General features: G+C 43.6%; 1 protein-coding gene across 2 annotated transcripts in view; it reads left to right on the top strand.

Moving 5' to 3' along the window:
• TRPM2 (transient receptor potential cation channel subfamily M member 2) overlaps positions 1-13,744 on the top strand; it is a 205,024-nt gene that overhangs the window by 177,109 nt on the left and 14,171 nt on the right. For both annotated transcript variants that reach the window (XM_075829907.1, XM_075829905.1), the window contains one exon: positions 9,462-9,567. In XM_075829907.1, coding sequence (XP_075686022.1) covers positions 9,462-9,567 — 106 coding nt within the window. The remainder of the gene's footprint in view (positions 1-9,461; positions 9,568-13,744) is intronic.

Raw genomic sequence — 13,744 nt, 5'->3', positions numbered from 1 at the left:
AAATCTTTTAATGAATTGTCTCCTATGAAACTCTAGCTCTGTTATGTCTTTCTTGTACAATAGTTCCCAAAATTGTACACAAAACTTCATGTGAGGTCTGTAATTTGTAAAGAGGTAGAACTATGTTTTTGTCATGTGCATCTATGCCCAGGGCAGGCCTTAGGGGTGTGCGAGCTGTGCCTTCGCACCAGGCGCATCACTCCAGCAGGTGGAAGGGGGCGCTGCGCTTGCTCCCTTCCCCTGCTTGCTTCAGAAGCGCCCGGGTCCTGCGACTCAGCAGTTGCCTTTCCGCCCGGGTGCTTCTTCACTTAGTACCGTCGCTACCGCTGTAGCAGCTGCTGCGGCTGCTACAGCGATAGCGACGGCACTATTGCAGAGCAGGGAGGTATCTCCCTGCTCTGCTATCTACTAGCGCCACTGTAGCTCCCTGAAGGACACAGACGACAGGCGCTTCTCCTGGAGTGGAATCCCCGGTCACAGCGTCGGCAATGCTGTGGACGGGGATTTCGCTGCAGCTGCATGAGTTTCCCCTGATGTCACTGTCCATATATGGACAGAGACATCAAGGAGTGCTCCAGGAGCGGAATCCCCGGCCACACGGGGATTCTGCTCCTACAGGGAGCTACAGTGGTGCTATCTACAGGAAGGGTGGGTTTGCTATCTACCAGGGGCCTGTGGACTGTGTGACACTACCTACCAGGGGCCTGTGGGCTGTGTGGCACTACCTACCAGGAGCCTGTGGGTTGTGTGGCACAACCAATCAGGGGACTGTGGGCTGTGTGGCACTACCAACCAGCGGGCTGTGTGGCACTACCAACCAGCGGGCTGTGTGGCGCTCCCTACCAGGGGACTGTGTGGCGCTCCCTACCAGTGGGCTGTGTGGCGCTCCCTACCAGGGGGCTGTGTGGCCCTCCCTACCAGGGGGCTGTGTGGCCCTCCCTACCAGGGGGCTGTGTGGCCCTCCCTACCAGGGGGCTGTGTGGCGCTCCCTACCAGGGGGCTGTGTGGCGCTACCTACCAGGGGGCTGTGTGGCGCTACCTACAGGGGGAATCTGTAGTGTGAGTGGTGGACAGATTTTTTTTTGCCTCACAAAAAACGCTGTGTAAACATACCCTACAAGTGTAGTGCTTTTTTTTTTTTTTTCTTCGCTGTTTTCAATGTTTCTCGAAACAATTTTTGGTAGGGGTGCCATGAGGAAATTTTATATTTCCAGTGCTGCCTCGAGTCCGAAAAGGTTGGGAAACTCTGTACCAGGCTACAAGATCCCATCGTGAAAGAGCTCATTTCGTCATGGGAACGGGGCCTAGGTGAGTACAATTTTTATTTTTGTTTGGGGGCACTGTCTACAAGGGGGAGGTGGGGGATTGTATGGCACTGTCTACAAGGGGGAGGTGGGGGGCTGTATGGCATGATCTGCAAAGAGGAGGTGGGGGATTATGGAACTGTCTATAGGGAGGCTGTATGGCAAAATCTACAGGGGCACTATACTGTGTGGGGGCCACTAAGTAGGCGTACTACAGGTGTCATAATACTGTGGGCACAATTAAAGGACAAAATACTGTGTCCTTGAAGGGGTTGTAATACATGATATTATTAAATATTATTATTATACTGTATGGGGGCACTAAAGGGGCATTATAGTTTTTTTATGAGGCATATTTTCTTAATGATGGGGTGGGGCGCCAAAAGATTATTTCGCACAGAGCGCAATCTACCCTAAGGCCGGCCCTGTCTATGCCCCTTTTGATGCATTCTATGATCTTATTTTGCTTGGCTGCAGTTGCCTGCCACTGGTTGCTACAGTTCAGTTCAAAATACAAGTGTGTGGCACTAACTACTAGGAGTCTGTGTGTCACAAGGGGTTTGTGTGTCACTACCTAAAAGGGGGCTGTGTCACTACCTACAAGGTGGCTTTGTGGCGCTACTAACAAGGAGGCTGTGTGGTACTACCTACAAGGGGGCTGTGTGGTACTACCTACATGGGGCTGTGTGGCACTACCTACAAGGGGGCTGTGTGGCACTACCTACAAGGGGGCTGTGTGGCACTACCTACAGGGGGTGTGTGGCACTACCTACAAGGGGGCTGTGTGGCACTATCTACAAGGGGCATCTGTGAGTGACGGGCTGATGGTAGTCTTAGGGCGAGTGGCAGGCTGATGGTTATTTTACTGTGAGTGGCGGGCTAATGGTCATTTTACTGTGAGTGGCAGTCTGATGATCATTTTACTGTGAGGGGGGGGGCTGATTTTTTTCTTCCAGGTATGTCTCTGAAAAGGTTGGGAAACTCTTTACAAGGCTTCAGGGTCACACCGGCCTACGCAAGGATCCCGTAGTCGGTGTTGTGGAGCAGCTCAGTTCGCCGTGGGAACAGAACCTAGGTGATTACAATTTATTTTGTTTGGGGGCACTGTCTACAAGTGGGAGGTGTGGGGCTGTATGGCACTGTCTACAAGGAGGAGGTGGAAGATTATGGCACTGTCTACAGGGAGGCTGTATGGCACAATCTACAAGGGGGCACTATCTACAAGGGGGGCTGTGTGTGGCAGCCAGGAGAGGGGGCGTTATACTGTGTGGAGGCCACTAAGCGGACATTATACTGTGTAGGGGCACTACAGGGGGCAATATACTGTGTACGGAACTTAGGGGGCATAATACTGTGTGGGCACAATTAGAGGACAAAATACTGTGTCCTTGAAGGGGTTATAATATATTATATTAATAAATATTATTATACTCTATGGGGGGCACTAAAGTGGCATTATACCGTGTGGGGGCACTATATAGGGCATTATACTGTGGGGAGCATTATATTTTTTTAGGGGGCAATTTTTTTATGATGGGGTGAGGCGCCGAAAGAGCTTACAGCGTGATCTCGCGAGATTACGCTTGATGGGCTGTAAGTCCCACACAAACGTTACCGAAGTGACGGGATTGTGAATAGACATCGCGTCCTGGCTGTAAGCGATGTCTATTAACTCTCAAGACACTTCAGTAACGTTAATGTGTGAGTATGTGACTGCACATCAAGATCTAGCAAGATCACGATGTGCTGAATAAATGAATGGAGAGAAGTGTATGACGTTGATTGGTCAGCAACATACACTTCTCTCCGCAACGCCCACTTGGTAAAAAAGTGAAAACACGCCCAGTTGTCTATTAAGAAAGTCATTAGAATAAATCAAAAATAGGTCATAACTCCGTCAAAATTTATTGTTTTTCTAAATAAAAAACTGCTGTAATGTACATTACAGCGCCGATCACATTATGTAGAAGATAAGTCACTTATATTGTGGTGACAGAGCCTCTTTAAGTGGTAATGACTTTGGAATACTTTTCATTAGTGATTCTGAGATTGTTTTCTCTTAACACATTGTGCTCTAAGTTAGTGGTCGATACATTGTGTTTATTTTTGAAAAGCACCTAAATTTAGAGAAAATTTGCAAAACTTACCATTTTTATAAATTTAAATGTATCTGTTTATATGACAGATAGTAATATCACACAAAATAATTACTGGTTAGCATTTTCCATACCTCTACTTTATGTTGGCATCATTTTTTGAACATCCTTTTATTATTCTAGGACGTTAGAAGGCTTAGAACTTTAGCAGCAATTTCTCACATTTTCGAGAATTTCCAAAGCCTTTTCTTAGGGACCTGTTCAGTTCTGAAGTGGCTTTGAGGGCCCAATATATTAGAAACCTCCTATAAATCATCCCAATTTTAAAGTATTCAAAACAGCATTTAGAAAGTTTCTTAAGCCTTTAGATATTTCACTTTCTAATAAAATGTACTTTTAGCTCACAGTTATGCATTTTGACAATAAAGGAGAAAAAAACAACATTTGGAAAGGAAACCAATTCTGGCACGGCAATACCCCATATGTGGTTATAATCTGCTGTTTGGACACACGGCAGGGCTTAGAAAGGAAGGAAAACCATTTGGCTTTTTGGAGCTCCAATTTTGCTGTATTGGTTTCCTGGTGACATTTGCATGTTGCACATTGTTGCATTTGCAAAGACCCTGAGGGGCTAAAACAGTGCAAACCCCCCAAAAGTGACCCCATTTAGGAAACTTCACTCCCCAAGGAATCTATGTAGGGGTATAGTGAGCATTTAGACCCCACAGATCTTTTGCAGAATTTATTTGAACTAGGCTGTGAAAATGAAAGTCAACATTTATTTCCACTAAATTGTAGAATTTCTTCATTTTGACAAGGGATAAAGGAGAAAAAGCACCTCAAAACTTGTAAAGCAATTTCTACCGAGTTCAGAAATACCGCACATGTGGTCATAAACGGCTGTTTGGACACACGGCAGGGCTCAGAAAGGCAGGAGCGCAATTTGGCATTCAGATTTTGCGGGATTGTTTTTTGTGCCCTGTGTCGTATTTGCAAAACCCCTGAGGTACCAGAGTACAGTGGAAGCCCACAAGAAGTGACCCCATTTTGGAAACTACACCACTCAAGGCATTTATCATTTGTCTGGACATATGACAGGACTCAGAAGTGAAGCACATGCACATTTGAGGCCTATTTTGGTGATTTTCACAGCATTGCCCCACAATTGCAGGGCTCTGAGATCAAATAGTAAAATAAACGCCCATGTAGTGACCCCTATCTTGGAAACTACACCACTTAGGGCATTTTAAGGGGTGTAGTGAGCATTTTGACCCAACAGGTGTTTTTACATTATAATAAACTAATGTTAAGCGGATGATGCAAAGTGAAAATTGCAAATACCTCATAAACTGTTAAGCGGGATCTCCCTGGTATGGTGATGCCATATATGTGGACGTAAACCGCTATTTGGGTACACTGTAGGGCTCAGAAGGAAGGCAGCGCTATATGGTTTTTGCATCGCAGATTTAGCTTGGTAGTAGTTCTGTTTGGGGTTTTACTGGTATTTCAGTTTATAATGTGGGGGCATATGTAAACTGTGCGGAATACATCAGGGCACAATAAGAGGGTATAATAATTTGATAAATAATAATCTGCAGATATGTGGGCAATGTCGCACTGATAAATGGTGCCCAATCTTATCTGCTTTTAGAACACTCTGCATATTTTTTGTTGCCATATTCTGAGAGGCAGAATTTTTTTCGCCAATGGAGCTGCGATTTTTTTGATCACTTTTTATTTCATTTTCTGGCAAGCAAGGTGACCAAAAACATACAATTCTGCCAAAGTTTTTTAATATTTTTTTTACAGTATTCAGCGTGTGCTATAAATGAAATTTTTACTTTATTCTGGGGGCTGATACAATAACGGCGATACCATATGTTTATAGTTTGTTTTAAGTTTTGCAGAGATGGCGCAATAAAATTACTTTAAAAAAAAAAAAAAATTTACTTTGTGTGTCACATTCTGAGAGTCATAACTTTTTTATTTTTGCGTCTACAAGGCTGTGTAAGGGCTTGTTTTTTGCAGGACAGAGTTGTATTTAAATTTGTGCTATTTTGGGGTATGTGCAACTCTTTGATCACTTTTTATTCTATGTTTGTGTAAAGGTAGTGACCAAAAAATTCTGGTATTGCTTTTATTTTTTCCGGTGTTTACCGTGTGGGAAAAATAACATTATAGTTTTATAGGTTGGGTCGTTAATTACGCGGTGATGCCAAATATGTGTACTTAGTATAGGAATAAAGGCACTTTTTATTTTTTTAACTTATAACTTTTATTTTTACACTTTTTTACAACATTTTTATAACTTTTTTTATATTTTTTCTGTACCACTTGGGGACTTGAAGGCCTGCACCTCTGATATTTACTCTAATACATTGCACTACCCACGTAGTGCAGTGCAATAGAGCTGTCAATAATTCACTGACGGCAAGCCTATTAGGCTCTGCCTCAGGGTGGAGCCTAAAGGGCTTTCTTATGTGGCAAACCAGAAAGCCACAGTTGCCATGGCGGCACCTAAGGGGTTAAGGGCAGGGATCGGAGCTAGCATCATTCCCTGCTGTTACAGCAGGGTTTTAGTTTTAAAATACAGCTGACACTCGCGGCTGATGGCGCAGGCTCAGCTTCCGAGCCTGCTGCCATCTTCCGTTTACGGACGGAAGTCTATTAGGCCCCTCCTCTGGGTGGGGTCTAACAGGCCTCCGTACTTGGCAGGCAGGAGGACATTGTTTGGCCTCCTGTTTCAAAGAGTCGATCGGCTAGCAAATCGGCTACTGGCTCTTTTTGCTGGGTAATTATGCTGCACTGCTGTGATTGGTCAGTCACTACTGACTGATCAATTACAGCGATCGTGGGCGGCGCCACAAAAAACAAAGCCGCGGCCCTTTGTTTACACCAAACTAAAACCACAATGGCCCGCTAGAGAGAAAGATGTTTAAATAATGCCCACTCCTACTCCCCTACAGCGGCTTGACAGTGTGTGGGGAAGAGACAAAAATGGGAGACTTCATTACAAGCATGGCAGCAGGAGGTTTGAGCCTAGAGGAATAGGATAGGTGAAGCAGGAGTAGCAGTCTTCTGACACAGTGAGTGATGTCTGTGTCAGGCTGCTGCTGCCCGGAGCCTCCTCAAATAATCTCCTCCTGCCCTCATAGAAAGCAAATATCTTACCTATGTCTGTATTAGTTCTTCTTAACACTGCAGCACAGCACTGTATCACTAGCAGCTCTTACCGAGGGCTCTTATCTCCTGGGCTGTGTAACATGACAATAGATCTGTTTTGTTCCTCTGGTTACATAGGTGGCACTATTTGCATTGGCACTGTGTGTGGCACTTTCTAGGTGGACACTGGCACCTTATATGTGAGCACTGGCACTAGGGTCAAATGTGGCACTATCTACATGGCAGTGTGTGTGGCACTATCTAGGTGGACACTGGCACCTTATATGTGGGCACTGGCTCTAGGGGCAGCCAATGGGGCATTATACTGTATGGGGCACTTACAGAGGTTTACCATTCCAGAGATAGGTGCGGGTCCCAGAGGTGGGACCCACATCTATCAGACATTTATGACATATTCTGTGGATATGTTATAAACTTCCCTCGTGGGAAAACCCCTTTAAGGTGGCATTATACTGTATGAGTGCAGCTTTTGGGTATTATACTGTATAAGGGCAGCTATGGGGGAAATATACTGTATAGAGGCATTATGCCATATGGGTCAGCTATGGGGCATTATACTGTATGGGGTATTATACTGCATGGGGGCATCTGTGTTGGCTTTATACTGTATGGGTGCATATATGGGGCATTATTCTTTATGGTGGCAGCTATGGGGGCATTATACTGAATATTGGAAGCTAGAGGGCATTATACTGTGTGGGGGCAGCTAATTGGCATTATAATTTGTGGGAGGCACTATGTGAGAATGATAATGTGTGGGCTGAATCGGGTGTGTATATGCGGGGTTGGGTGGTATTAGAGGCATGGCTTAACCCCTTCTCGACATCCGCCGAATATATATATGGCGCACGTCAGGTGAGGGAGTATGGAGCGGGCTCACGTGCTGAGCCCACTCAATAGGACGAGTGCTTTACAGCCAACACTTCCAGGTAACAAACGGGATCCCGCTCGAGCGCGATCCTGCTCGTTTCACCCGTTAATTGCCGCGGTCAATGGCTGTATACCCATGTAACGTTCCAACGGCCCCCCCACAGCGAGATCAGGGGGTGCCATTAGTTGGCATTGTAGCCTAGGGGCCTGATGAAGGCCCCATCTCCCCCATCTTTGTACTCTGGCAGAGCTTCATATGAGACTGTCAGAATCACGATATACTGCAATACATTAGTATTGCAGTATATCGTGCAAGCGATCCAACGATCGCTGGTTCAAGTCTTCTAGGGGAACAAGTAAAAAATGTAAATTAAACAGTGAAATAAAGTTTTATTAATGAATAAAACAAAATTACAATTAAAAGTTCAAAACTCCCCATTTTCCCTCAAGCACAATGTAAAATATTTTTTTTTTTACATTTTACCACACGGTAAATGCTGTAAAAACAAAACCACCCAAAAGATTGAGGAATCACTGTTTTTTTTCCTATTCCACCCCACAAATATTTTTTTTCCATTCTCCCACTACATTGTATGGCACAATAAATGGTACCGTGAAAATAAAAACAAGCCCTCATATGACAATAATAAGTTACGGCTTTTGAAAGGTGGAAGGAAAAAACAAAAGTGAAAATCCGAAAAATGGCAACAGCGGGAAGGGGTTAAAGGCAAAAATGTCAGCGCTCCGGATACCGCATCATTTTGCCCTCTTTGTGATACTTCAAAGTTGGGAGGTTTACAAAGCCCCTGCCAAGGTGTCTCCTCACTGCCCTCTCACCTACAGAGCCCCTTAATCTGTGTTGCCCCCCTGCTAATGCTACCTAGTGTCTACTCCCCGTGTCTACACTGTTTCCCTTTTTGCCCCCAACAAAGCCACTGTCTCTTCCCTGTCACTCCACAGAGCCCCCGTCAGGTTGTGTCTCCCCCCTTGCCACTCTCCCACTCCTGCCACTTTCACTTCTCCCAGCCCTCTCCTCCCCTTCCCCACCGAGCCCTGGCACTTCATCTCTCCCTTTGCCCTCTGATACCCACCTCCTTCCTCTGCCTTGCCCCTCCAAAGAGATTGCTAGTTTGCTTTTCAGTGTGCCCTACCTCCCGCCCCTATACTCCCCCCCACTGATAATGGGAGGGGTGGCGGCCCAGACTCCTTGGCAGTATCAGGCCCAGAAATTCCTGATGGCGGCCCTGGGACTATAGAGATGTCACATGTAAAGTCACAAGATTACTGCAAGCTAAATAACTTTCACCCTCTCTACCAAAGGATTGGTAGTTTGTCTATAAGCAGGTTTAATGTTTTACAAAGTGCCTTGTCTGCCACTCTCAGGATAACACTTTACATCCCAACACTCTTAATATTAACCCTTTTTCATTTTAAGCAAGCATTGGTGGTTAAAATTTGATTTTATATCCCCTCTCTAGTATGCAAATCTTTCTCCAGGAGCTTTAGTTGTCCCCCATAACTACAGTACTTCTAAATAAACCTTTTATGCTGTCATGGACCTAGCCCACTGCACTGTTCTCCTAAGGCCTCATGCACACGACCGTAGCCATGTGCACGGCCGTGATTTTCGGGTCGGCCGGCAGCGGACTGTAAGCCGCAAGCCGTCCGCAAATTGTGGCCAATGCACATGGCCGCGGCCATTATTTTCAATGAGCCCGGACCGCAGAAGACGGCCGTAATAAGTCATGTCCGTTCTTTCTGCGGTGTGGGCTCCCGGGCCATTCACAGACCCTAAAAACTACGGTCGTGTGCATGGGCCCATAGAAATGAATGGGGCCACAATTCTCCCGTGGATTTTCAGGGGAATTGTGGCCGCAAAAGCACGTTCGTGTGCATGGGGCCTAAGGGTTCAAGCCCAGTGGGCTCTCCTGCTCCATGCAGATCATTTGTATATTCTATAAAAAATTATTAACATTATTGATATTATTATTTACTCTGCTTTCTGCAGATGGAAGAGAAACAAAGATGGATCCATTAGTAGAAAAAAATCTAAGAAAATGTTGGAAATCCTGGCCATCAAGCACATTTCTTCAGAGAATTGGGCTCTTCCTGGAGTAGGTGTTTTTGTGATTATATTATTATTATTATTATTATTATTATTATTATTATTATTATTGTCATCATCATTATTATGTCTTAGAATGTCACACATATTTTAGTGTCCACTTAATGTATAATTTGAAGAAAAATGTGATGGTTCGTCCATGAAACGTGATTAAAATGGTATCAGAAGAAGTATAACGTGACCGCATTGTCCATAGAGATACTTGTTCACGAGTGAGGTCACATGATGCTCTCTAGCAGTGCCATGTGGGAAATCCGTGTCCTGCAGTCCAGTATATGCTCAGAAGAGCTGAAGATATAAACTGCTACAAGCTCTCCTATTATCTCCTCTGGATGTCAGATGCATTAGCATTCTAAATCATTCCTCTACCCACTCTTCCCAAAACACCAGCGCTGCCTTGCCCTGGGCAGCGCAGCGCTGATGTATGACTAGCAGTGGGGAGAGACTCTATTATCTCGCCTCTCCCCACTGATTTAAACATCCAATTCTGTTGTGCATGTGGATTACAGTGGTCACAAAGACATAATATCTCTGAAAGGAGAACGAATCTGTAACTATTTACAATAAGTCATTTTTTTCCCCTAATTTAAATTCATGAATCTATACTTACGTTATAATGGCCAACCCCTTTAACTTTTCAATTAGCAACTTCTCTGTGTTACATGCGGATTTGGTTGCAGATTTGAGTTTATGCATTTGAAAATTCACAGCATGCCCTCAATTCCACCGGTGTTGGATGGGGGTCTCAAAAATACCATCCACACATATTGTACTGTAAGTTGCTGCGTATTTATAGTGTGCTATCTGCAGTGTCTGAATTTATCCCTACAGTCAGGGCATTATCATATTATAGTATCATAGTTTATAGGCTGAAAAAGGATATATGTCCATGCAGTACAACTTATTATTCTGTTGATCCAGAGGAAGGCAAGACCCCATGAGGCAAAAGTAAATTTTCCTAATCTTAGGGATAAATTCCTTCCGACTCCAATATGGCAATCCAATTAATTTCCTGGGTCAAAGATCCATCTACAGTAATCTTGTAAACAATAGGCCTCGTTCACGTCTGCATTGGGGTCCCGTTCTGACATTCCATCTGAGCTTTCCGTCAGAACGGGACCCTGAACAGACACAAACTGACACAAACGGAAACCAGAGGTTTCTGTTTCGATCACCATTGATTTCAATGGTGACGGATCCGGTGCCCATGGTTTCCGTTTGTCTCTGTTGTGCACCATACCGTAGTTTTGCCGGAAGTAATAGCATAGTCGACTACACTATTGCTTCCGGCAAAATGACGTGTCTAGTGCACAACTGAGACAAACGGAAACCATGGGCACCGGATCCGTCACCATTGAAATCAATGGTGATAGAAACCTCTGGTTTCTGTCTGTGTCAGTTTGTGTCTGTTCAAGGTCCCGTTCTGACGGAAAGCTCAGACGGAACGTCAGAACGGGACCCCCAACGCAGATGTGAATGAGGCATAACTTGTAATAAAATTACGTTTAAAAAGGGATCAGGCCTCTTTTGAACTCATTCAGTCAATTCACCATAACAACTGTCTCTGGCAAATAGTTCCATAGTCTTACTGCTCTTACAATAAAGAATCCCTTATTATTTTTGTGTAGAAACCTTCTTTCCTCTAGACGTAGAGATTGCCCCTTGTTATAGTTACAGTTCTGGGTATAAATACTATAGATCATGAGAGAGATCTCTGTATTAATCTTTTATACATTTATACATAAATATTAGGTCACCCCTCAGCCGTCTTTATTCTAAACTAAATAACCTTAATTTTTAATTTTGATACTCTATCTGGGTACCATAGTCTCGAAATTTCATTTATTACTTTAGTTGCCTGCTTTTCAACCCGATCAAGTGCTACTATGTTTTCTTGTACAATGGTGCCCAAAGCTGTACACAATATTCCATGTGCGGTCTTACTAGAGATTTATAAAGTGGTATAACAATGTTCTCATCATGAGCATCTATGCCCCTTTTGATGCCCCCCATGATCTTTTTTGTCTTGGCAGCTGCCTGACACTGGTTGTTACAGTTAAGTTTACTGTCAACCAAAATTCCTAATTCCTTCGTTCCTAAGTGACATGTATTTTCCCTTCCCAAGTGCATAACTATCATTTTCACAGTTAAAACTTATTTGCCACTTCTCAGCCCAAGCCTCCAGCTTCTCCAGATCCATTTGTAACATAATACTGTCCTCCTTTGTGTTAATTACTTTACACAATTTAGTATTATCTGCAAAGATTAAAATTTTACTGTTCAATCCCTCTACAAGGTCATTAATAAATATATTAAATAGCATAGGCCCAATACTGACACCTGTGGTACCTCAGAAAACAAACAGCGGTTAGTAATGGTACATGCTCAGATTGGCTCACTGTTTTACTATCACTGAGCCAGTTTTTTACCCACTTACACACATTTTCCCCCAGGCCAAGCAATCTTATTTTATGTACCAAAATTTTTGCGGCACAGTATCAAATGCTTTGAAAAAAAATCAAGATATATGACATCCAATGACACATCCCAGTTTAGTCTAGCGCTTACATCATAGAAGCTGATCAGATTATTTTTACAAAACAGATCTCACATAAACTCATTCTGATATGACCTTTATTTTCATCGACATACTCCAGAACAGCATCTCTTAGAAAAATTTCAAAAACATTTTGCACACAGTAAAGGTAAAACTTACCAGCCTATAACTTCCGGGCCAATTTTTAAAATTGGCACAACATTTGCTCTGTGCCAGTCCTGTGGAACAGACGCAGTCATTATAGAATACTTAAACATCAGAAATAATGGTCCGTCTATCATTGTACTTAATTTCCTTTAGGCTGGGTTCACACGACCTATTTTCAGGCGTAAAGGAGGCGAATTATGCCTCGATTTACGCCTGAAAATACAGCTCAAATACGTCGGCAAACATCTGCCCATTCATTGGAATGGGTTTGCCGATGTACTGTGCCGACGACCTGTCATTTACGCGTCGTCGTTTGACAGCTGTCAAACAACGACGCGTAAAATGACTGCCTCGTCAAAGAAGTGCAGGCCACTTCTTTGAAACGTAATTTTAGCCGTTCTTCATTGAATTCAATGAAGAACAGCTCAAATGTTCGGCCGTCAAAGACGCCTCGCATAATGCGAGGAGGAGCTTTTACGTCTGAAACGACGCAGCTGTTTTCTCCTGAAAACAGTCTGTCATTTCAGACGTAAAAGCCAGTTCTCGTGTGCACATACCCTTAAACTCGTGGTTGTATACCATCTGGACCCGGTGATTTGCCTATTTTAATCTTTTTAAGCACTTCTTCCTGGGTTAAACAGGTGACATTTAATGAAGAATTTACTCTATTCCCCTGCATTTCATTTAACATTTTATTCTTCCCTGTGATCAAAGTGGGGAATTGTTTTTTTTAATAATTTATATTTTTGCTCATGAACCACCACAATTTTTCCATCATTACTTTTTGTAAGTACAAAAAGTGTGGACTGTAGGCAGGACTTTAGATTAAGGCAATCCCCTTCACGGTTTTTATGACCCTTTGTGAACAGACTGCAACCTTGTAAGTTAGCCACCCAAGTCATAACAATCACCCAGCCATGTCTCCGTTATGCCCATTATGTTATGCTTTTTCTCTGACATTATTAATTTAATTTCTTTTTTACCCTCTCCGTCTGTTCCATCCCCAGTTTCATTAACAAGTCCAAGTTCTTTATCTACACTATATTGCCCTCTACATGTATATTTGTTCTCTCCCCTATCCCTAGCTTAAAAACTCCTCCAACGTCCTAAACATCTTCTCCTTAAACACAGCTTTACACTCCCCATTCAGGTGCAGCACATCCCTACCGAGGAGCCTGAAGCCAAAATAGAAGTCAGCCCAGTACTCCAACCAGTTCTCCAAGAACGGAAAACCCTCCTTCCTACACTAGTTTTTAAGCCACTTGTTTACCTCCCTAATATCTCGCTGCCTCTCTGGTGTGGCACGTGGTACAGGTAGTGTTTTAGAAAATACTTCAATTGAGGTTGTTGCCCTAAGCTGAAAATTATTTTTAAAGTCCTTTCACCTAATTCTAACTTTGTTATTGGTGTCAATGTGAACCATGACATCTGGGTCCTTGTAATATGACTTTAAGGACAATAA

This window comes from Rhinoderma darwinii, chromosome 6 (assembly GCF_050947455.1).
Source record: "Rhinoderma darwinii isolate aRhiDar2 chromosome 6, aRhiDar2.hap1, whole genome shotgun sequence".
Taxonomy (NCBI): Eukaryota; Metazoa; Chordata; class Amphibia; order Anura; family Rhinodermatidae; genus Rhinoderma; species Rhinoderma darwinii.
This window is presented reverse-complemented; position numbering and strand designations above follow the sequence as displayed.